The sequence below is a fragment of the Argentina silus genome (genome assembly GCF_951799395.1).
Source record: "Argentina silus genome assembly, chromosome: 21".
Lineage (NCBI taxonomy): Eukaryota > Metazoa > Chordata > Actinopteri > Argentiniformes > Argentinidae > Argentina > Argentina silus.
Window position 1 is genome coordinate 5,235,961 of NC_139675.1, and position 22,500 is coordinate 5,258,460.

The 22,500-nt window shown below is 45.5% G+C and overlaps 3 protein-coding genes across 3 annotated transcripts in view; 1 reads left to right on the forward strand and 2 right to left on the reverse strand.

The window, feature by feature from the left end:
- LOC310820818 (serine protease HTRA3-like) overlaps positions 1–873 on the reverse strand; it is a gene marked incomplete at its 5' end in the record, with an annotated part of 7,968 nt that extends 7,095 nt beyond the window's left edge. The window contains one exon of the mRNA XM_083692623.1: positions 459–873. Within this exon, the coding sequence (XP_083548749.1) occupies positions 459–873 (415 nt within the window). The remainder of the gene's footprint in view (positions 1–458) is intronic.
- Positions 874–3,097: 2,224 nt separating this feature from the next.
- Positions 3,098–15,009, forward strand: LOC310820971 (von Willebrand factor A domain-containing protein 2-like; the record flags this gene model as incomplete). Its single annotated transcript, XM_083692815.1, has 14 exons — positions 3,098–3,680; positions 8,418–8,492; positions 8,641–8,774; positions 9,015–9,124; positions 9,363–9,554; positions 10,010–10,143; positions 10,902–11,019; positions 11,206–11,261; positions 11,368–11,475; positions 12,111–12,508; positions 12,936–13,125; positions 13,862–14,413; positions 14,711–14,839; positions 14,996–15,009. 14 exons carry the CDS (start codon positions 3,098–3,100, stop codon positions 15,007–15,009), a joined length of 2,793 nt encoding a protein of 930 aa, XP_083548941.1.
- Positions 15,010–16,124: 1,115 nt separating this feature from the next.
- pi4k2b (phosphatidylinositol 4-kinase type 2 beta) overlaps positions 16,125–22,500 on the reverse strand; it is an 11,834-nt gene continuing 5,458 nt past the window's right edge. The window contains exons 3-11 of the mRNA XM_083692648.1: positions 22,382–22,462; positions 22,129–22,248; positions 20,916–21,047; positions 20,216–20,369; positions 19,888–19,949; positions 19,157–19,259; positions 18,822–18,955; positions 18,119–18,178; positions 16,125–17,469 (exon numbers count right to left, since the gene is read on the reverse strand). Coding sequence (XP_083548774.1) covers positions 17,296–17,469; positions 18,119–18,178; positions 18,822–18,955; positions 19,157–19,259; positions 19,888–19,949; positions 20,216–20,369; positions 20,916–21,047; positions 22,129–22,248; positions 22,382–22,462 — 1,020 coding nt within the window. The 3' untranslated portion in view covers positions 16,125–17,295. The remainder of the gene's footprint in view (positions 17,470–18,118; positions 18,179–18,821; positions 18,956–19,156; positions 19,260–19,887; positions 19,950–20,215; positions 20,370–20,915; positions 21,048–22,128; positions 22,249–22,381; positions 22,463–22,500) is intronic.

Consider the following 22,500-nt stretch of genomic DNA (forward strand, 5'->3'; position numbering starts at 1 on the left):
TTCACTTGATTTATTTGGACTCCCTCTTTGTCAGTGCAATGCATGTGGAAACAGAAATGCACAGACAATTTCCAGTCTAACTTGAAATGCACAGTCAACTAAAGCCTAAAATAACTTATATATGTCATTTAGCTGACGCTTTTATCCAAAGCAACTTACATTGCAGTGAGTGCATACATTTTTCAGTATATATGGTCCCAGCAGGAATCAAACCCACAACCTTAGCGTTGTTAACGCCATGCTCTACCAACTGAGCCACAGAGGACCACCAACTATATAACTAATGCAACTTTTCTCACTAAACACTACAACATTTGCAGCATATAAAAAACAGCCCAAACTGGCAACATTGAGGAACAGGCCAATTGTTTAATTATCAAGTATACAGTAGGCCTATATAGGACGAATAAACAAAGGACAGGGCATAAACAATATCTCAATAAGTCCATGCCACTTACCTGTGCCTGATGGACAGGTCCCCTTGTGCACTTGGGTTATAGCGGACCTTCCTTTCTGCAGGGCTTTCCGACTGGCCGCCTTCATGTTACACACATTTCCATAAGTTTTCCCGTCGCTCCCGCACACTTTATATCCAATTTTACACTGACAAACCCCCTTGGAGCTCCGCTTCCCCGGAGGAATCTTACACTGCAGTCCGTCCCCGCACGGGAGGTCGTTTTTCCGGCCACAGGACTCCCCCTCGCCCCTGGAGCAGACGAGACAGCAGTTACACCGGTCGGGCACGTACCCGCTGGGGCAGCTCGGGCTTGGGCATCTGCTCACGTCGCACCGGGAAGAGCACTTGGATCGCGGCTCGGCTCCGGTGAGCTCGTGCATAAAGAGTACCGTCGTTGCGAATAAAAACACCTGCATCCTGGCTATCCGACAGAAAGGAATGGCCGCGGAAAGGAACCTAGAGGCGCAACTTAGCCTATTGCAGTGCGAAACAATATTCAACGTTTATTTAGATTCTCTTGATCAGCATGGTAAAACGTTACTTTTCGTTATGGACCAGTTTTCAGAGTCCGCCAGAAATGTCAGTTTAGTGCATAATTGACCTAAACGTAAACATGTTACCATCTGGTTACATTAGACCGGGAGAGCGCACGCAAGACAAGGACCATCTAATTTTCCATTCGCCGCCACTCCGATAACTCAATCTCACAATATGATGATGCAGTTGATTCAACACCTCCCTCCCCTGCCCAAGTGCTTTCATTGTGGGTAGACTTGGCACACTTCCCTCGTTTACGCTCACGGACACACACTCAAGCACTCCAAAGCGCGTACTCAGAATTGTCATGGTAGTCTATCAACTTGCACCATCTAGCGGGACATCAAGAGAGCTGTTTCTTGTTATCTTTTGGCTACATTTTGAACAGTTGCCAGAATAGCCAGTTATACAGTGTTATATAGTGTTAGGGTTAGGGTTAGGGTTAGTACAACATAGTACAGTGAAGGAGTGTCACATATATCAATATAAGCCTAGGGTGTAGGGGCTAGGGGTTGAATCTAGGGTGAAGGGGCTAGGAGTTGAGTCTAGGGTATTAGGGACTAGGGGTTAAGTCTTGGGTGTTAGGGACGAGGGGTTGAGTCAAGGGTGTAGGGCCTGTTTCTCTGTCCTGGGCCTCTGTAAAGCCATCTGAACAGGTTGTGATATTGTTTTTCTCTGTCAGCTCTTTGGAATGGCCTGGATCGCCAAGAGGGACATCGCCTAACTGCAGCCATACTCTCCACCTGAAGATGGCGTCACACACTGTACAGGCCAGAAGAGGGGAGAGAGACTGAGAGGAGGGGAGAGAAGAGAGGAGGGGAGAGAAGAGGGGAGAGAGACTGAGAGGAGGGGAGAGAAGAGGGGAGAGAGACTGAGAGGAGGGGAGAGAAGAGGATACAAGTAAGGGAGCAGCAGTGGAAATGTCTGTCATGTCAGGCCTACCAAGAAACCAGAGAGGAAGTTCTGTTATCTTCTGTTACAGCTTCCTGTGTAGCTGTAATCTTACCAGTCGAGTTGAAACTGGGCCCTGGCCCTGGCTCTGCTGGGGGTGGGGGGACCTGAGCTTTGGTGGAGATTAAACAACCATGATCACCCACTCACCTCCATTTCTACCTAGCACTGTTGGTTGTCATGAGGCAGGCATATTTATTTATGTTATTAGGTTACATTTCTATATATATTTTGTGTAGGGAAATATTTTGAGTATGTCCTTTTTACTGGCCGGATTCAGTGTTTTGAATATCTGTAGATCAGAATCTTGCTTTAACCACAGCTATGGGTCTGAGTCACCAATGGGCCACTGGATCAGAATCTTGCTTTAACCACAGCTATGGTTCTGGGTCACCAATAGGTCACTGGATCCTGTGGCTGTTTCTAGCGTCAGCAGCTGTTGTCAGCTCGCTGTTTCACACCTTCCACTTCCACAAAGATTAGGTGGAAATTAGATGAGTGGATACTCTATGGAGCTCAACGTCACCAAGTTTTGCTTGGTGTCACAGAGTGAGAGTACATATGTAACCACTGGCTTACAGTACACGTGTTACTGCTAACCCAGTATTAGACAAGGTGTAGACAACCAACAGACAAACATCTTGGAACAGAATGACTTCAATCGCAAAGCTAAGCATTCTACTGGTTGTTCTCATCAAAACCATCCCTGCAGACCAACACATAATCTACATTGAAGAAGAAGGTAAAGATTATTCTTTTGAAAATCCTAAGGGGGCAAATTACTGTGTGATCTTCAAGTCCATTGCTGAAGAGGCCCTGCTGTTGTGGAACACATCTAACCCGTCACCTGAGAATTCTACACTGGCTGCAGACTTAAAGGATCGACTAAAAGCTGAATTTGGAAGTGACAATCAGACAGTTCTCTCTCTGTGGATCCGCAATGTGACTCATTCAGACTCTGGGCTCTACAAGGTGGAGTGTTGGGAGGCTGGCAGAGTGTCACAGAGCCACAGCACCAGACTCGTATTCTGCAGTGATGTAACAAACGAGTATATATTGTCGACTGTTGGAGAGACAATAGACCTGCAGTGCAAAGGCGCAGCAGCAGGTGACCACCTGACTGTCCAATGGCTGAGGTGGAGGTGGATCACCATGACCAGCACCAACTGGGAGAGAGTATTTTTGGACGAGAGCAGAACCCTGAACCCCCTCATGGAAGATCTAAGAGGCCGTGTAGAGGTGCTTGACGACAGCTCCTCTCTGCGCATCACCAACTCCACCTACAAAGACCTTACCTATACGTTCAGCTGTCTGGTCCTGGATGGACAGCGTTGTGTTAACAGTCACTGGACAGCAGCACTCCTCAGACCAGAGTATGTTCTAGGCTCAGCAGGTGAGGAGGCCGTGCTGCCTTGCTTTCATACTGACACCAGTGAGACAAAGATGAGGTGGAAGACAGCTCATGGGGACATCCTCCCAGCATCACCGTCTCAAAACCACTCTGAGGACGCCAGTGACCTCACTGGCCGAGGGAAGCAGATGTACTTGGTCAACGGAGGAGTGACAGGGAATTACTCCCTGGTTATCCCATCTCTGACGCTCAACCACAGCGGAGTTTATGTCTGTCATCAAGATGACATTGGTATGTACGTCAAAGATTATCTTCTACTGGTCTGCCCCCAGCCTGCCCCCGTAGAAGCGTTCTACTCAGAGGGAGATGAAATTGTTCTCAGCTGTAACTCCAGTCTCACTGAGACAGACTCAGTTGTGTGGTACAGACAGACTGCTCAGCATGATCGTTTCATTCTGGACTCATTGGCTTATAAGAGCGGTTCTGACCAAACTCCTGAAGATTTGATTGGCCGAATCAATGTGTCTCACTCCTTAACCACCCTGGTCCTCTCTAGCCTTTCACTGGAGGACAGTGGCACATACTGGTGTGCTCTCTATAATTCGGTAGATTATTCTTATGTGTGTCACTCATCAAACAAGACCATCTTAATCTATTACAAGATGGACCCCTTTGGCATCGACACCATGTTATATGCAGTGTGGTGTTCCCTGGTGAGCTGTCTTCTGCTGGGGTTAGTCTGTGCTGTGGTCGCTGTGAAACTGAAGACCAGGAGAAGAGACCAGGCTTCTCAGAGGACCCTGAGGAGGAGAGAGGAGAGAGGGCAAGAGACAGAAGAGAGAGAGGGAGAAGAGGAGACAGAGGAGGATACCAGTATGTGACCAGATACGGCCAAATGTATACCAAATGTATACCAATAAATGTATTTATTTATACCAGTATGTGACCAGATAGGGCCAAATGTATACCAAATGTATACCATTAGGCAAAGAAAATGTCTGCAATATAGACATGATGAGAGGTGGAGGGACTCCAAACTCTATAACATTTATGAGAGGATAATATATGTCACTTATAGTATGTCACTTATAATATACGTATATAAAGTTGGATTCTTTTTAAATGATATAGTTTCACATTACAAATGCTTTTAACGAAACTTACCGACTAATAGATTTGTCGCAAATACTCTTCAGTTGTATTATATCGATGGATTTAGATTTCTTAACCTGGTTGCAAAACTACTTTTCGAGAGGTCTGAAAACCAACACAAAATATATTGTAAATCAAATATTGGAAAATATTAACTGTTTGAAAACAAATTACTTAACAGGCTATTGATTCCTTCATGCACATTGCATCATGTGCATGTTTTGCTACTTCCTTAAATAAACTGAATGAATGAATGAATAAAAATATTGTTTGTAAATCATTTGTTTCTATCTGGCAAAACAATAAAATGTGTGTTCCCCTTAGGGTAACACTTTCTCGATTTTCCTCTAAATATGATGGTTCTTTTGACGCATAGACTACTAATACTGTAGGCCTACATGTAACTCTTGTAACAATAGCACCTGTGGAAGAAAAATCATCAATGCACCACATCATCAACTATTTAACTAAAAGCCATGATAACAAACGCCTGGATCTATGCATGTGTACGCATTTATCTTAAAACCAACAACAATACAGGTGCCTTTTGGATAAATGACCATGAATCCAGCCACTGGACTAACAGGTGCGTACCTACGCCCTCTTCTGGTCTGAACATCACATTGCAGGTTGGAGATGGATTGTGGAGACTGGCGAGATTACATTAGATGCAACAGTGAACCAACCATAGATATAACTAGGACTCCACTGAAGTACCCCTAACTCATCCTTTCTATCCTATCTCTCTATCTGTCTATCTATCTATCTGTCTTACATTCTATCCATCCAACCAACCAAACAAACCATCTCTAACTTTATCCGCTACCATAATAAATGACTATCTCACTTTCCTTCAACTACCCAGCAAATCGATTTATCTATCGAAAACATCTTGAAACCTTTTCAGCTCCCAGAATAAGACTTTGCGAAGGCCACAACGTTTCTTCTGTAACTGCTTTTTCTAGTTGGCTTTATGGTTCCATATTAGCTCTAATTCTAGTCAACACCTAGTCAGGACTAAGTGCTTTCGAACCCTGATATTAACACAGTACCGTGTTAGTGTGTCAACCTGTTTAGACACGGTGGTGAGTGTTTAAGTGCCACACCGGGTCTAGTCTTGCCAAGAATGTCATTCACACTCTCACCTCCCTCCTAATCTGACCCCCGACCTCTCCCACCTCTCAAACTTTCACCTCTCTCTCTCTCTCTCTCTCTCTCTCTCTCTCTCTCTCTCTCTCTCTCTCTCTCTCTCTCTCTCTCTCTCTCTTTCTCTCTCCCCCCCGCCCCCCCCCCCCCCCCTCTACCTCTCTCTGTCTCTCATTTCAGGCCCATTCCTTTCTTTCCTGTTTTTCTCTCTGGAGCTTGGGGCTACGCATATCTCAGTGATGCATGGAGACATGCAATTTATTTCCAAATTACTCCTTTTCTGAACATTCCAGTACCTGTTAGTGATTTATCTTTGATAGTACTGTGTGTGTGTGTGTGTGTCTGTGTGTGTGTGCGTGCATGTGTGTGTGCCGCATGTGTGTGTGTGTGTGTGCGTGTGTGCGTGTGTGCGTGTGCATGCATATGTATGTCCCATCCCTATTTCCCTTTCCACTCCTATTGAAGACAAGCATCATTTGGGAAAACTATCAAAAGTAGTGTTTGGCACGAAGCAACAAATACTATACTATTGACTGCATACCAAGAGGTAGGACTTCGACACCATAGCATATCGTATTACAGTAACAACAAGAGTAACAATTACATCACCTACAAGTCAACAGAAGGGAGGACACCACAACATTGCAAGCAACCGCATAGTGCAGTGTCCAATTCCTCCGAGAGAGAAAACTGGCGACATTAGAGGCTCTAATAGCTCTTCTGTTTTGTCTCCTCTCACATTCCTACGGTGAATTATTACCAGTGACATCACTTCTTTTTCTATACTACGTTTTTTGCCCTCAGCTTGTTTGTTTCCTGATACCCTTCAAGTGATACCTGATCACGAGTGTGTTTCTCCAGGTCGGTGTTGTTGACATTCGTTGCCCTGCGAGCCAGAATCCTTAGTTCCTGCCTCTCACTCCTTGGTAGGTCAGGTAGAATGTGAACAACGTGCCAGTCCAAGCTCGCTCCTGTGTTCAGCTGCAGCATACCTCTGCCCTCAGGTGACAATGCACATGTAGAACACCTTTCCTCTTCTTTTCTCTTCTCTCTTCCCCCCTTCTTCTTCCCCTCTCCACTCCCCCTCTCTATCCCCTCTCCGCTCCTCCAATATTAGCATTTTCACAACAACACATTTTCTCTTCTCCTATCTTCCTCTCTTCTCTTCTTCTCTTTTCCCTCCTGTGTTTACTGTTTTAGAACACCCTTCTCTCTTCTGCTCTCTTCTCTCTCCTCTCTTCTCCTCTCTCCTTTCTTCTCTCTTCTCCTTTCTTCTCCTCTCTTCTCCTCTCTCCTTTCTTCTCTCTTCTCCTTTCTTCTCCTCTCTTCTCCTCTCTTCTCTCTTTTCCTCTCTTCTCTCTTTTCCTCTCCTCTCCTCTCTTCTCTCTTTTCCTCTCTTCTCTCTTCTCCTCTCTTCTCCTTTCTTCTCTTCTCTTCTCCTCTCTTCTCCTCTCTCCTTTCTTCTCCTCTCTCCTTTCTTCTCTCTTCTCCTTTCTTCTCCTCTCTTCTCTCTTCTCCTCTCTTCTCTCTTCTCTCTTCTCCTCTCTTCTCTCTTCTCTCTTCTCTCTTCTCTCTTCTCCTCTCTTCTCTCTTCTCCTCTCTTCTCTCTTCTCTCTTCTCTCTTCTCTCTTCTCCTCTCTTTTCTCTTCTCTCTTCTCCTCTCTTCTCTCTTCTCCTCTCTTCTCCCCTCTTCTCCTCTCTTCTCTTAGTTACGCTGGGGCGACAACTCAACCATTAGGGAGAAAAACACAAAACTGACCCAAGAACAGAAGCAATGGGCAACATCACCCTGTACTTAGTTGAACTAGGTGGGTAAGGTCCATCTGGCTTTAAAAGGCCCAGTTGAGTTGAACTTCACTCAGCAACTTCACTTAACATTCCATTGGCGCCCAGGTGAAAACGTTTAGGTAGAAACCGTCCTTCCTCCCTCCCCCCCCCTCTTTCTATAGGAGAGCTATCTTCTCTTCTTCTTGTCTCTCCTCCTTCATTCGGGCTGGGAGGGGTTTGGCTGTCCTTTCAGATATGTTTGTTAGTCAGCCCCACACACACACACACACACACACAAACACACACACCCACACGTCACACACACACAGACTAGACAGATTGGGTTCCCCGTGTTATAGATTCCACGTTCCACATTCCATGTGTCATGATCTGACTTTGTTCTGTGTTCTCCGTGGAAGTCAGAGATGAACTGACACAAGGATTTAAGAATGACGGATGATGCCATGACCATGTTTGGAGGACTGACGGCGATTTGAAAATGTGGATCAAAGCTTTAGTAAACATACTCCTCTTACTCTTTGGGCTACTGGGTAAGTATTGAGTATTGAGCTTCTATATACTGTCGGCAAAACATGTATGATTTCAGCAAGTGTTTCTTCTATAGAATACTGATGTATTTCTTCTATACCTTTCTCTCTTCTTGATTTCGACACACAGGGCTCCAATTTGCATGTGGAAAAAGTGCCAAAATGTGTGCAAAGTTGGCATGTCAATGAGCATTATCTTAATCCAATGGGAGTTTTGAACACTACAACTACTTTTTATGCAAATCTTATACAATTTTGCGTGATATGCAAAGCATTTTCAGACATTTAAAAAAACAAAAAACATTGTTAAAGACAAGACCAGGTACAAAACAAATCATACTGTATTCTGAGTTGTTGGGTACTTTTTGCTCTGCCCAGCACTATTTGTTCAAGCAAATTGCTAGCTTTTGCACAAATTGCTAGCTTTTTGGGGCCCTTTATGTGTTTAGTATTTATAAATGATTATGCATGACTGGTCTTTATGGTGTGATGATGAATTGTGTTTCAGTCGGACCAGGACAATGCCTTCAGAGGATCCAGGCTGACAGAGACACCATAGTTCAAATATCAGCCTCTGGAAACTGTGAGTACTTTCTGACACCTACTGGGAGTATGTTGGGAGAGCCCATACAGTCTCATGGTGGTACGGAACAGATTTTTAATGTATTTGAATGGCTTATGTATGTGTCTGTGCGTGCGTGCGTGCGTGCGTGCGTGTGTCTCCTCCATAGTGATCCAGTGTTCAGCAGCCATAGACATCCTGTTTCTCCTGGACGGCTCCTACAGCATTGGGAAAGGCAGCTTTGAGCGCTCCAAACACTTTGCTATCAAACTGGTGGAAGTCTTGGACATCAACCCAGACCGGGTAATAGACTGTGGATAGTTTGTGACAACTCACTAACAGGAGGAAAGGACAACCCTTACTCTTACTGTGGCATCATACCCTGGTTGCTAGTCTGTGTATGTTTTGCTTCTGAATATCTATCTGAGAACAGATGTCCTATTTAGTACAGTAATACTATCTCTTTAGTTATGCAGACTATCTCTACAAAACCCTTCCTTTTTTTTTTTTTTTAACACAGTTTGTGACTGTCGTTATTTTCAGGTCCAAGCGGGTGTCATGCAGTTCAGCTCTAAACCAAAGGTGGAGTTTGGTCTAACTGCCTACCCAACAAGAGAGGAGGTTCAAGAGGCCATAAGGAGCGTCTATTTCAGGTAGAAGCTTGCATCTCTCTTCAACACCTCACTGTATGCATTGTTACAGCATAATACAAAAAGAGATACCGATATTGGCCTATGTACGGATGTACGAGAGACATAATACCCTTATAAGGCATTTTCATATTACACATCACAACGTGTCCATTTTTTTTAATGGAAAAAAACCCCAATGCATTTCCACCCCCGAAAACGCTCTCTTGTTGATGGATAATGAATTCCTTTTCCCACCCAGAGGGGGCAGCACTCAGGCAGGTAAAGCCATCCTTCAGGTCCTTAGGAAGGGGTTTCCTGGAGGAAGACACAATGTTCCCAGGATTCTCATCCTCCTGACAGACGGACGTTCCCAGGACAACGTCAGGAATTCCGCCATCCTGGCCCGGAAGAGCGGGATAAAGGTGTTTGCTGTTGGGATCAGGCATCCAGAGTAAGACGTGTTCTGCTGTGTTCTATCGTGTTCTATCGTGTTCTATCGTGTTCCATTTTGGAATTGTGTTTTATGGTGTCTGGTAGTGTCCAGTTTTCTATTGTTCTATTCTATTGTATCATTTGGGTCCAACTTTGTTCTGTGGTATTCTATTGGGTCCTGCTTTGTTCTGTGGTATTCTATTGGGACCTGCTTTGTTCTGTGGTATTCTATTGGGTCCTGCTTAGTTCTGTGGTATTCTATTGGCTCCTGCTTAGTTCTGTGGTATTCTATAAGGTCCTGCTTTGTTCTATTGTATTCTATTGAGTTCTAGTGTGTTCTGTTCAGTTCTCCTTCAGCTGGGAGGCCCATCACAGTGGTGCTATGGTAACAAGTTGTATTCCATTATGTTATGTTCTGTTGAGTTATAACAAGTTCTATTCCATTCTACTATGTTCTTGTGTGCTCCTCCCCAGCTGGGAGTCCCTCCACTCTGTGGTCTCCGAGCCCAGTGAGATGTATGTGTTCTTCGCTGAGCAGTATGACGACGCGGTCAACGGCCTGGTCACCACGCTCACATACACCACCGTCTGCAGCGACATACACCCCCGTGAGACACAACACACTCCCCTCTACGGCCAGCTCTACACTGCAGCACACACTGACATACAAAGAGAATTCTAAAAGGCCTTTATTGGCACAATTCAACCTACATACAAAGAGAGAGAAAGAGAGAGAAAGAGAGAGAACGAAAGAACGAGACAACGAGAAAGAGAGAGAGAGAGAATGAGAGAAAGAGAGAGAAAGAGAGAAGAAGAGAAAGACAGAACGAGAGAAAGAGAGAGACTACGAGAGAACAATAGAACAAGAGAGAATGAGAGAAAGGGAGAAAGACAGAACGAGAGAAAGAGAAAGAGAGAACAAGAGAAAGAGAGAGAAAGAAAACGCTAGAAAGAGAGAGAATGAGAGAAAGAGAGAATGAGAGAGAAAGAAAGAGAACAAGAGAACAAGAGAAAGAGAGAACGAGAGAACAATAGAACAAGAGAGAATGAGAGAAAGAGAGAGAAAGAGGGAATGAGAGAAAGAGAGAGAAAGAGAGAGAGAGAGACTCTGCTTCAACATATTAACATTGTCTATTCACTGTTATTTAGGACACATTTATAGGTAGTGTAAACACATCCCATACACATCAACCCTCCGTAGCCTGACTTACGGAATGTCTGAGGCAAAAGGAAGAGAAAATAAATACAGATAGAGAGATTAGACACACACACACACACACACACACACACACACACACACACACACACACACACAGACGTCATGTGTGTGTTTGACCTCTCTCAGGTTGTCGTGTGGCATCCAAAGTCTGCTTACGCACCACCATCCAATCCATACGGGAATACCATGGCAACCACGTGTGTTGGAGAATGAAGGGCCAAAACCCCCACTCCAGGCCAATGGCCAGCTTCTGCCCCTATTATGGGTAAGTGTGTGTGTGTGTGTGTGTGTGTGTGTGTGTGTGTGTGTGTGTGTGTGTGTGTGTGTGTGTGTGTGTGTGTGTGTGCGTGTGTGTGTATGTGTACGTGTGCATGCGTGCATGTGTGTGTGTGTGTGTGTGTGTGTGCATGCAGGTCTATATCTCCATATTCATACTCTCATCCTTTCACAGCTGGAGACGGGTCAATAGTACGATCCGGAGCAGATGCCACAGGACACTGTGTCCAGGTGAACAACACCATCAATGACATTGTTATTTTCTACATCAAATAATGTATTAATAGAGTCTCTCTCTCTCTCTCTCTCTCTCTCTCTCCCCCCATCTGCCCTGTAGACCCATGTGAGTCCAGCCCCTGTCTGAATGGAGGGACCTGTATCACTGAGAGTGTGGATGACTACAGCTGTCTCTGCCCCCTGGGCTACAGAGCAGACCAAAGCTGTGGTAATGAAACATATAGACTGCCTCTACAATATCACTACAGCAACATATGCACTGTCCATAGAGTTATAACCACTAGAGGGCGCATTCCCCTAAATGTACTAATTATACGGGGAGCGCCATGTTGTCAACTTTCTTCACCTTCTGTGATTTGAGAGTGCGTAAATCAAATGTTGGTGATTCACTGCCACCTGCTGTGCTGGAGTGTCATGTCAACTCAGCTCCAGTGTCTCAGGCCAGTCTTTTATTGGCACCAGTAGATGGCGCCGTGCCCCTGAAAGCCATTTGCAATCTGTAGATGAACCAGTTGAAGACGAGGACAACGCGCTGATCCAATTGGCTGAGGCCTTCTCAATTCATAGGAAGTCCCACCCTAGTGGATTAGATGGCGCCCCTCATGCTGTCACAGATGTATTGAATGGGAAGGATAGCATGTGCCTACTCTATCCATGTCTATGGTATTGTCTCAGTTTCATCTGTGGCTGTGAGTAACATGCATTCATATCTCTTGCACAGGTGGTGGCAAATATCTGAGTAGGTATTCATTTTAACACCTATTTATCATTTTGGCATATCTATATCTATTTATATGTCTGTTGATTAGGTCATCAAATGGATCTCTCCCTGTGTTGGTGTAGTTCCAGCAGGTCTGGTAGAATGTTCTGTGGATCTTCTCTTCCTCATCGACGGTTCCTGGAGCTCAGGCCTTGAGCACTTCCAACAGGCCAAAGACTTAATCAAGAGATTCACTCTGTCCATCTCCTCCTCTACCTCCTCCTCCTCTCAAATCCTATTGGCCGTGGCCCAGTATGGCGACCACGTCGTCATGGAGATCCCGCCTGGTCGTCACGGCAACACCGAGGACTTCCTGGACGCCTTGGAGGCAGTTCCCTTCAGGGGTGGGGTGACGCTCACGGGCGAGGCGCTGGTGTACGTGGCTGAAAATAGCTTCCGGGTCGTGGAGGGGCAGGGGTGCTTCAGGACCGACGTACCCCATGTGGTGGTGCTCCTGTCTGGGTCCAAGTCCCGGGATGAGGTGGGTAACAGCTGGGAAAACCAACAGATGACTTGGGAAACAAATGGTCCATGCAATACTGCATCTTGCAAAATCACACCACTTCTGCCCAGTGCTCGGAAGGTCTGGTGGACCAACACGTCAAACTTGGCCTTTGTTTGCCCAATACAAAGATCGTGAAAACTCCCAAAGCATAGCCATTGGCTTTACCTCTGATCAATCCTACATCCCCTCCCCCCAGTGCTTGCACACAACACGTTTCTGACTCTGAGCCACGCCTTGAGATCAAATAATGACAAATACTTAACTGAGTAAGTTCACTCCAACAGAGGCCAGGTTTGAGTCATTGTTATTCCAGGTTTATATGCACAGTGCCAATAGGCTGGGGACGAGGTTAATGAATGATTAGCTAATTCCTGTGTCTCATTCTGGTGTCTTCCTCTACAAGGTGGGTCCAGCAGTGGAAAGGGCTAGACAGGGGGAGGTGTTCTTCCTGGCTGTGGGCCCCCACAGGATGCAGGCGGAACTGACACGAATGACCTCCGACCCGGAAGTAGTCTTCACCTACACCGACACCAAGGGGCTTCATGGGAAAGTACAGGAGCTGAGGGCCAAGATCTGTGGCCTCGGTTCGCCAGGTGGGAATAAACCAGTACAAAATAATAATCAATTTATAATAAATATTACATTAAATAATAGAAATAAATAAAGGTTTGTGCTCCAAAACCAAAGGACATATACTGTACCAATGGATATATAGTACCAACCATACAAATAGATAAAAACAGCAGCTACTTTATCCGTTTACTCTCTACTATTTGTGTATTAATGGTCCTTCATGACTCCATTCCTTTCGAGAACTTTTTCTCCTCCTCTTCTTGACTACTTTTCGTCACGTTTTTTTTCCCTGTCACTCCATCCACTGATGTAGCTATTTTTATTGCGTGTCGAGACACTTATTTTCTCTCCAGTTGGCCTGTTCACACTTCAAACTACATACGTATATTCCATATTAGAAAGAGTGAGTCAGTGCAGCTGTGTTGCACTGCTGGTAGCTGACAGGCTGGGCGTCCTGTGGAGGTGTCAGTAAGAGAGAGCTGCTCCTGTCTGGTGTTAACATCTGTCCCCTCACACGTAACTGTGTGTGTGTGTGTGTGTGTGTGTGTGTGTGTGTGTGTACCTCTCTGCTCGCATTCATGCACGCACGCACACACACACTAATTAAGTGGAGAAGTAGAGTTAGAGAGATAGAAAGTGAGAGAAGGAGAGTTGCACCCACACTTTGTCTCATTATCCCACACACACACACACACTTCACTGTCTTTCTCTTCTCTGGCTCTCTCACTCACTCCATTTCTCCTTCTTCCTCCCCAGGTTGTTACTTGAAGTCCATGGACCTGGTCTTTGTGCTGGACTCCTCATCCGGAATATCGCGGAAGGACTTCCGTCTCTCCAAGGCCTTCGTCAAAAGTGCAGTCTCCAACTTCGACGTCGACGCTGACCTAACCCAGGTCGCCATGGTGATTTACGATACCAAGCCTCGCACCGTATTCGGGCTGAACACCTTCGACAGTGAGGCGGGAATGAAGAAAGCGATAAGTGTCGCCCCTTATCTGGGCGGGGCGCCCCTGGTGGCCACCACCTTGTACTACGTCCTGGAACACACCCTCAGTGTCCGAAACGGGGCGCGACCCTGGGTGCATAAGGTCGTCGTCATGGTGAACGACGGACAGAGCATCGATGATGTCGCCGTGGCGGCGGCGGAGTTCCGGGAGAACGGGATCACGCTCCTCATGATTGGTCCGGGCTCCAGCCAATCACAGACCCTGCTGGGGATAGCAGGAAGTCCCCGGACGGTGATGGTGGTGCCATCGTACGAGCAGCTGAAGCTCTATGTCACCAACCTGGTCCAGAGGATCTGTAGAGGTGAGATCTGAGAGCAAACTGACCTTGAGTATGCTTAAACCACATCGGGGTGAAAGAACATCTGACCCTGAACCAGTGGCCAGGGACAACTTCTAGAATCTGCACTTTTACCAGGATAGAGCATTGAAACATCACTTATCGAGATTTAGAAATCTTTGGGTTAACTAATCAATATCAGTGGAACTAAGATCTTGCTCAGAGCTGCGAACATGGCTGAACATCTACACATAGGACTCTGCTTTGAGGTCTTCCCAATCTTCCATCTCTCCCTCTTATTTTGTTCTTTTCTCTTCTCAGAAGTGCGGGCCTCAGTCAGCCTGTGTGTCCCCAACCCGTGTCTGAACCGAGGGCTGTGTGTACACACACACGGTAGCTACAGCTGCCAGTGTCAGGGCCAGGGCTGGGGAGGAGTACACTGCGAGAAACGTACGTGTGTGTGTGCGTGCGTGCATGTGTGCGAGAGAGAGAGAGTGTGAGAGTGTGAGTGTGTGTGCGTGTGAGTGTGTGTGCGAGAGAGAGAGTGTGTGTGTGTGTGTGTGTGTGAGCGTGTGTGTGTGAGAGTGTGAGTGTGTGTGAATACAGAAACAGACGTGTGAAGCCTTGTGTGAGATGTCTTAGCATTACTGTCCAACATCACCAAACACCACTCTGTGCGCATGTGCTGTTCACCCATTCCACACCAATTCATCATGCTCTTAAATGCTTGTCATTGCAGGATTAGTGCAGCAAGGACCCAGGTTGCCATGACGTTTCTGTGACGTTACCATTGCTACAGAGCACACTTCTGAGGTGGATAGAAGTCCCTAGTTTGGGGCAAGGCCCCCACCCCCCTGCCTCAAACTGCAGAGACGGAACACAGGACACACACACCATCAGGACTAATCTCAATAAAGGACTTCACGTCACAGGAGACTTCTGATACTACAGTACATGGCCGAGCTCGGCCTCTCTATACAAGAGCTATCAATCATTGTAAACATTATAATATCTCTTTTTATATGACCAATGCTGGTTACCAGGTTGTAAATAAATGTGATCTTTTAAGAAAAAAAACTGACACACGATACAGTAGTACCCTTTGTGTGTCCTTCTGTTGATGTGTTTTATGTTCCAATACAACAAGCATAAAGCCAGAAGTATGTGCGTGCACAGACACAGACACAGACACACACCACTCTGGGAGGGAAACGATGTTATCAAAGCCTGTAAGGTACCAGGTACTCTGTGTGCCGTCTGCTCTCAAACAAACCTCTATAAATAGCTCACCTTGCAAATCATTATTCATGATGAAACCATTATTTAGTTAATCATTACGGCTTCAGTAAAACAGACCGGGGCTTATTCACTGCAGAGAGAAAGGCAGTCCATACAGTGACAGGATTCTCTATTCTGCTATGTTAACATTACATAATGTCACAACCTTTTGAATAATGCTGAGCTCTGTCTCGACCGTACACACATTAACTCTAATGATACCTCAGGCTATGCATATACAGGTTCATGTATGGCCCCAACCCTATGGCATTTATGTTATGACATCAGAAACATTATCATCAGAGACTTGACATTTCGAATGCAATCATGAAAATAATGTGCCCTATTCTTTCTTTAAACTAAAACAGAAAACAACTGATATCAACGTTTGGATGCAGCCTGAGGCGCCAACGCATCGTCAACGTGTCACTTGTACAAAACACAGAATTCAAAAATGTAACAAATCCCAAATGTATTTATTTTTTTCATCACTTTTAAATATACAATTCTACCTTTACAATCATTCAGTAAGAGTAAAAAGGTCAAGATGCATACATAAGAAACCAAAACAGCATTGAGCAAGTGTGCTACCTTCCTTGTTTCCTGTCTTACATTACACCCTCGTCAGAACCGCCAGGAGCTAAACTGTTCACCAGCAATTAAATACATGTCAATCAACAAATACATTCATCGTTTATGAAAAATACCATTGTCAACAGTATTCCCTCGTATTTGAAATGTTTCAGATCTTTAAACTGTAAACACGCAGTTACATTCAAGCAACACATTTTCCTTTTCCAGTTTATTCAAGTTTCAACATGTTTTTTCTTTTTTTTTCTTTTGTCTTTGTTTTAAAAAGATTTTGGCAGTAGTTGGGAGCTAAGAACACAGGGTTGCTCTTCATATAGTCTGAGTCATGATGTTGGTTAAAGGTAGACTCCGCAATATGACATCAAACACACCGGGGCTACTTCCTGCTTACGGAAAACAACAACAGAACTCAAATGTCCCAAAGCATACATTATTTGCTCTAGCGAATATGGTTGTGTCTAAGCGAGGGCAGTTTTTAATTCTGTTATTGTTCATCTTTGTAAACAGGAATTCGCCCCACAGTGTATGATGACACTGCATTCAAGTGCTTTTCCACTAGGAACCTCACATTACTTTGAGATTTCTGAGTTTCTCACTCTGAGCTATTTACCAATCAACTAACAGGGTGTGATTTCAGGAGCTCTCCAAAGGATTGAAGTCAAAATGTTCCGAGTTTTCGAGGAGCTCTTGAACTCACCATAAGTCTACCTTTAAAATGTTGGTACAGAGGAGCTAGCTCTTCCTGAAGACTTGGGTGGGTCAAAAAGACAACCAAGCCCATGTCTACATAAAAGCGCTTTCTCTGTAAAATCTCCAGGGCGACCTCCCACGCCCCAAAGTCTCTGAAAGATGCCACAGCCATCTCCAGTTAACTTATAGGACGTATCCCTCCGTGTTTTTCTCTCTCCCTCTCTGAGAGAAGACACTATGAAGACTGGGTCTCCAAACACATTATTTCCACATTTCTCCTTCTACATTCACCTCTCCTCCTCCTCCTCCTCCTCCTCCTCCTCCTCTCTCCTCTCTCCTCTCTCCCTCTACCAAGAAGAGAAGAAGGGCCGTTTGCAGTGGAAGGTCTGGGTGAAAGCGTTGCCCAGCGTCACCACCCGTCCCTGGCCCCCGGAGCGACTCCTCTCCACCACAACCCTGGGCATCTGGACCAGCTGGATGGGGCTCTTACCGTCCTTCAGGGCGTGGCTCAGGTTCAGGATCTGCAGAGGAGGGAGGCGGGAAGGGGGAGATTGCCCATTACCATTGTCATAAAATTAACAGTGGTATTAACATTAATTAATTCATTGTCATTGACAGTATTGGTATTGACATTAGTGCGGTCATTAACAGTGGTATTAACATTAGTGCGGTCATTAACAGTGGTATTAACATTAGTGTGGTCATTGACAGTGGTATTAACATTAGTGTGGTCATTAACAGTGGTATTAACATTAGTGTGGTCATTGACAGTGGTATTAACATTAGTGTGGTCATTAACAGTGGTATTAACATTAGTGTGGTCATTGACAGTGGTATTAACATTAGTGTGGTCATTGACAGTGGTATTAACATTAGTGTGGTCATTGACAGTATTGGTATTTTGGGGGAAGATGAACAGAGTAGGAGGAGGAGATAGGGAGGGGGGGAAGTAGAGAAAGGGGGAGCAGAGAAAGAGGGAAACAGGAGGAAGTAAGGAGGGTAGGAGAGGGGGAAAGGTGGGGAGAAAAAGAAGAGAGAGTAAGAATGGGATGAGAGTGAGAAAAAGAGGGGAAAAGAATGGAAGAGAGAGGAGAGTAAATATACCAATTCATCACTGTTTTTGGGTCCACTTTGTCAGAAAGTGATACACAGAGACCATTTTAAACTCACCTGTCCTCTCATGACTGACATCTGCTTCTCAAACATGGCTTTGTCAAACCCTTTATCAGTCTGGAACAGGGAGGCAGGCACGGGGTTCAGGTTAGCAAACATTCAAAGCGTCATATACTGGAGATACTGATAGTAGTAGCAGGTTACAGAGTACAAACAGATTGGACAGATGCGACCATGCAAATATAAATGAATGTTATTTAAATATTAATTTTGTTCTGTTTTAGTGAATATGACTAAGTCAGACTCTCAATTGAGATGAGATTCTGGGTTATGAGATGCAAATATCAGGAAGTCAACATTGGAGCAGCAAAAACAATTGGGAGCATTTATTTGTTTGTTTGAGGCTGATCCCAAGTAACAGTCCTCGCTCAATAGGAATACGTTTAGGAATTCCACAAGGTGCTGTGGGAAACTAGGAGGGCGGTGGGAGCAACTGTTACATTCTTTGGGGTGGAGGTTGGGGTCAGCCCACAACTAAAACCTTCAGGTAAAGAAAGAAGGCAAAAGAGAAAAGCAGAACAAAAAGAAGAGAAAAGAAAGAGAGAGAAAGTGAGAAACAGAAAGTGAGAGAGAAACAGAAAGAGAGAGAAAAAAAACAGAAAGAGACAGAGAGAGAGAGAGAGAGAGAGAGAGAGAGAGAGAGAGAGAGAGAGAGAGAAACAGAAAGAGACAGAGCGAGAGAGAGAGAGTCCAGTAGTACCTTGAACATCTCATAGAGGTCCTCGCAGAGGTCCTGTACAAAGTTCATGTCTGAGAGGCGAGACAACACCAGCTCCCTGGTCTCCTGGGAGAAGGTCACTTTGGCCTGGGGCAGCCATGCCCAGTGGAACGGATCTGATGGAGGGGAGGAGAGGAGAGAAAGAAAGAAAGAGAAAGGAGGTCAAGAGAGATGCAGAGGAGGTGAAGGGATGCAGGTGAGGTCACTGTGTACTTTCAGACAACAAAAGAGGATTTCAAGGCTTCTAAAATGGCCGTTCAGTGAACAGTCTTGCTCCTCTAGCTCACTTCAGCAGAGTTCATTATGCAGTGTCTTACAGGCTCTCCACTCGTCCGGGTGCTTGAAGGGGAAAGCCAGGCCATTGTCTATCGCTGCTATCTTGATGGCCGAGGCTGTGGTCTCAGACCATTCTGCTGTCTCCTGTTGAGGAGGGAGGAGGAGGAGGAGGGGGTTAACAGTTACTGATTTGATTGAATGATAGATGTATTGATAATAGACTAGCCCTGTTGATGACAGTGCAGGCCCTGTTCACGTCAACCAGTAGCTGAAGGAGCTACGGTCCCAGTGGACGGAAACTGGAGACGACAATAGGAACTGGGTTGTTCCTGTCGGCTGCAATATCGAAGGGCAGCATTGTTTGTGTACGACAGAGTTTGCCTCTGATGTGTGTGTGTGTGTGTGTGTGTGTGTGTGTGTGTGTGTGTGTGTGTGTAGAGGGAAAGAGAGAGAGGGAGAGAGAAATAAAGAAAGAGTGTAATGTATGTCAGGCAGAGAGAGAGAGAGAGAGAGAAAAAGAGAGAATCAGTATCTAAGTTAGGTGTGTACGTGCGTGCGCGTGTGACATAATCCTGACTCATGCAGGGAACAGAGTGTATGCAGTCCACGTGTCACTCTCCTTTGAACCTCAAAACACATACACACACACACACACATCCCCACACACACATCCCCACACACACACACACACACCCACCCACACCCACACACCCACACCCACACCCACACCCACACCCACACCCACACACAACCTTCAGCTGTTCCACCTCACCTTCTCTCCCTCTCCCGCCCCTGGCTTCTCATACTTGATCAGCCAGTTGTCGTTTCCTCTGTCTGACGGAGGGAGGGAGGGAGGGAGAAAAAGGAATGTGTGAAAGGGTGTAATTGTGCGTAGGAGGAGAAGCCAACACATAGCTGAGGGCTACTGTTCCACACCGGGTGCTGAACACAATGGCAAGAACCAGTAAATGTACTCCAGTAAAAACCCAAGAAACAAAACATCATAGACAGTAGACAATAAATAGACACTCGGGCAGTTATCCAGGAAGTTATTTTTCTTTTTCTTGGAACAGTTATGCAACGCCCGCACACACACACACCTGTGTTCCTGATAACGTAATCCAACACCACCAGCCTCTCAAACCGGGACTGCAGCTGCTTCCTGATGTTCTCGGGCAGAGGCTCCGCCTCAAACCGCCTCAGCCAATAGTCTGCTTCATGGTAGCCCTCCACAAACAACTGGAAGGAGCCCACCTAAAGCACGTGGAGAGGACACACACATCAGGCTTGAAACAAACAAACAAACACAACAAACTGTTAAGCAAGCTGTTTTACTGTTAAGCACCTTGTATTGCAATTTTGTATGAGAGGCGCTATATAAATAAAGCTTGATTGATTGATTGATTGAAACTGCTGGAATACAGTGAAATAATAACTTTTATATAAAACATAAATCCTGGAAGGGAATGTAATAAAAATAAATGTATTCATTGCCTTTATTCATCCAGGCAGGTTATTGAGAACACATTTTCTTTTACAATAATGACCTGGCAGTTTAAAACTCTCTAGGGTGCAATCTGATACTAGATCTAGGCCAGGGGAGGCTGGTGAAGGTAGAAATCGGAGGACGGGCTCATTGTTATGCATGGGATGGTATACGGAATGGTGTCAAACAATCACACACGAGTGTTTGATACCACTTCGTATTCTATTCCACGCATGACAACGGGCCCGTCCTCCGACCCCTCCCTCCGCCAGCCTGCCCTGTGCCACTTCTCCTCTGAGTGTCCTGTACGGTACCTTGGGAGGCAGGCCGACCCGGTGGAAGTGGCGGCCCACTTTGGGAACCTTCTCTAAGGCGTACTTCTTCCCTCTCGACTTGGCTCGGTCGATGGCGTTGTAGTGAAACGTCTCACTCACCAGGCACACGACCTGAGAGGTGACAAGAGACACAACGTTATTTCACTGGAGATCCCAATCTAACCACAAACAAACACCAAGCCTGTGGTTGAATTAGTTTAAATACTGTCGCATACTACAGTGTCCTTCATAAGTATTGGGAAGAGGAAGCATTTTGTCTTCTTTCAGCTCTATAGTCCAACAGTTTGGATGTACAATCAAATCATTAGTATGGAGGTTAAAGTAGAGATTCTCAGCTTTAATTCAATGTTTTCACCATTTGGAAATTACAACACTTTTGATACATAGTCCCCCTATTTCAGGGCACCAAAAGTATTGGAAAATTGGCTTGACAGGTGTTTCTGCTTAGTCAGGTGTGTTTCGTCACATCATTTGTGCAGGCATAACAGAGCTGTCATTGTCTAGTATTGATTCTAGGCTTTGCATTTGCCTTTGGAGTCTGCTATAAGTGTCTGTCAACATTAGGACCAAAGGCACGTCAATGAAACTCAAGGAAGCCATTATGAGCCTGAAATATCAGAAGAATATAGCAGAAACAACCAAAACCTTAGACTTACTGACCAAAATCAACAGTTTGTGACATGGTTAAAAAAGAAAGAAAGCCCCGGTGAGCTCAGGAATCACTAACAGGCTGGTAGGCCAAGGAATACTTGGCCTAACCATAATTAAGAAAAAAACAAAAAAACAACTGACCCACAGATCAGGAACACTCTCCATTAGGTAGGCGTGAATGTGTCAGAGACTACCATCCACAGAATACATCACCAGCCGAACTACAGAGGCTTGACTGCAAGGTGCAAACCACTAGTTGTCCTCAACTAGTTGTCCTCAATTCTTTTCTAAATGGTGAACCCAACCTGAAAAGGAAAAACCTGTAATTAAAGCTGAGAATCTTTACTTTGACCCCAGGGGTAATTGATTGGCACGAAATATCAAATGTCCTGTTTGCACGCCGCCTGCTTGACACAGAGGGAGGTGGCCACAAAGTCCTAAGCCCTGTGGTCCCTTGTAAGCCTTGTGCACACATACACACGCACGCACAGACACACACACACACGCACATACACATACACGCACACGCACGCACGCACACCTTTGTTTTGGGCACCACTCCCAGGCCCAGTTTGCTGTCGACGAGCGAGGCTGCTGCCTCAGAGAGGTAGCCCTGGTTTGGGATGAGGCAGCCGCGGCCAAAACAGCACGGACAGCACAGCTAGGGGGAGGAGGAGGAGGAGGGAGAGAGGGAGAGATGACTCAGTCATTGTTATTGTAAACACCTTCAGTTATCCAGACATGAAGAAAGAGAGAGAGAGAGAGAGAGAGAGAGAGAGAGAGAGAGAGCATACCTTGTGAAAGTATTTGGTCCATTTGGGGTTCAGGTGACCGTAAGGCTCCTCAGACTTTGGTTTGAAAACGCCGATGATTTTCTAGAAGGAAGGAGATGAATAAATGATGAGTTTATTTT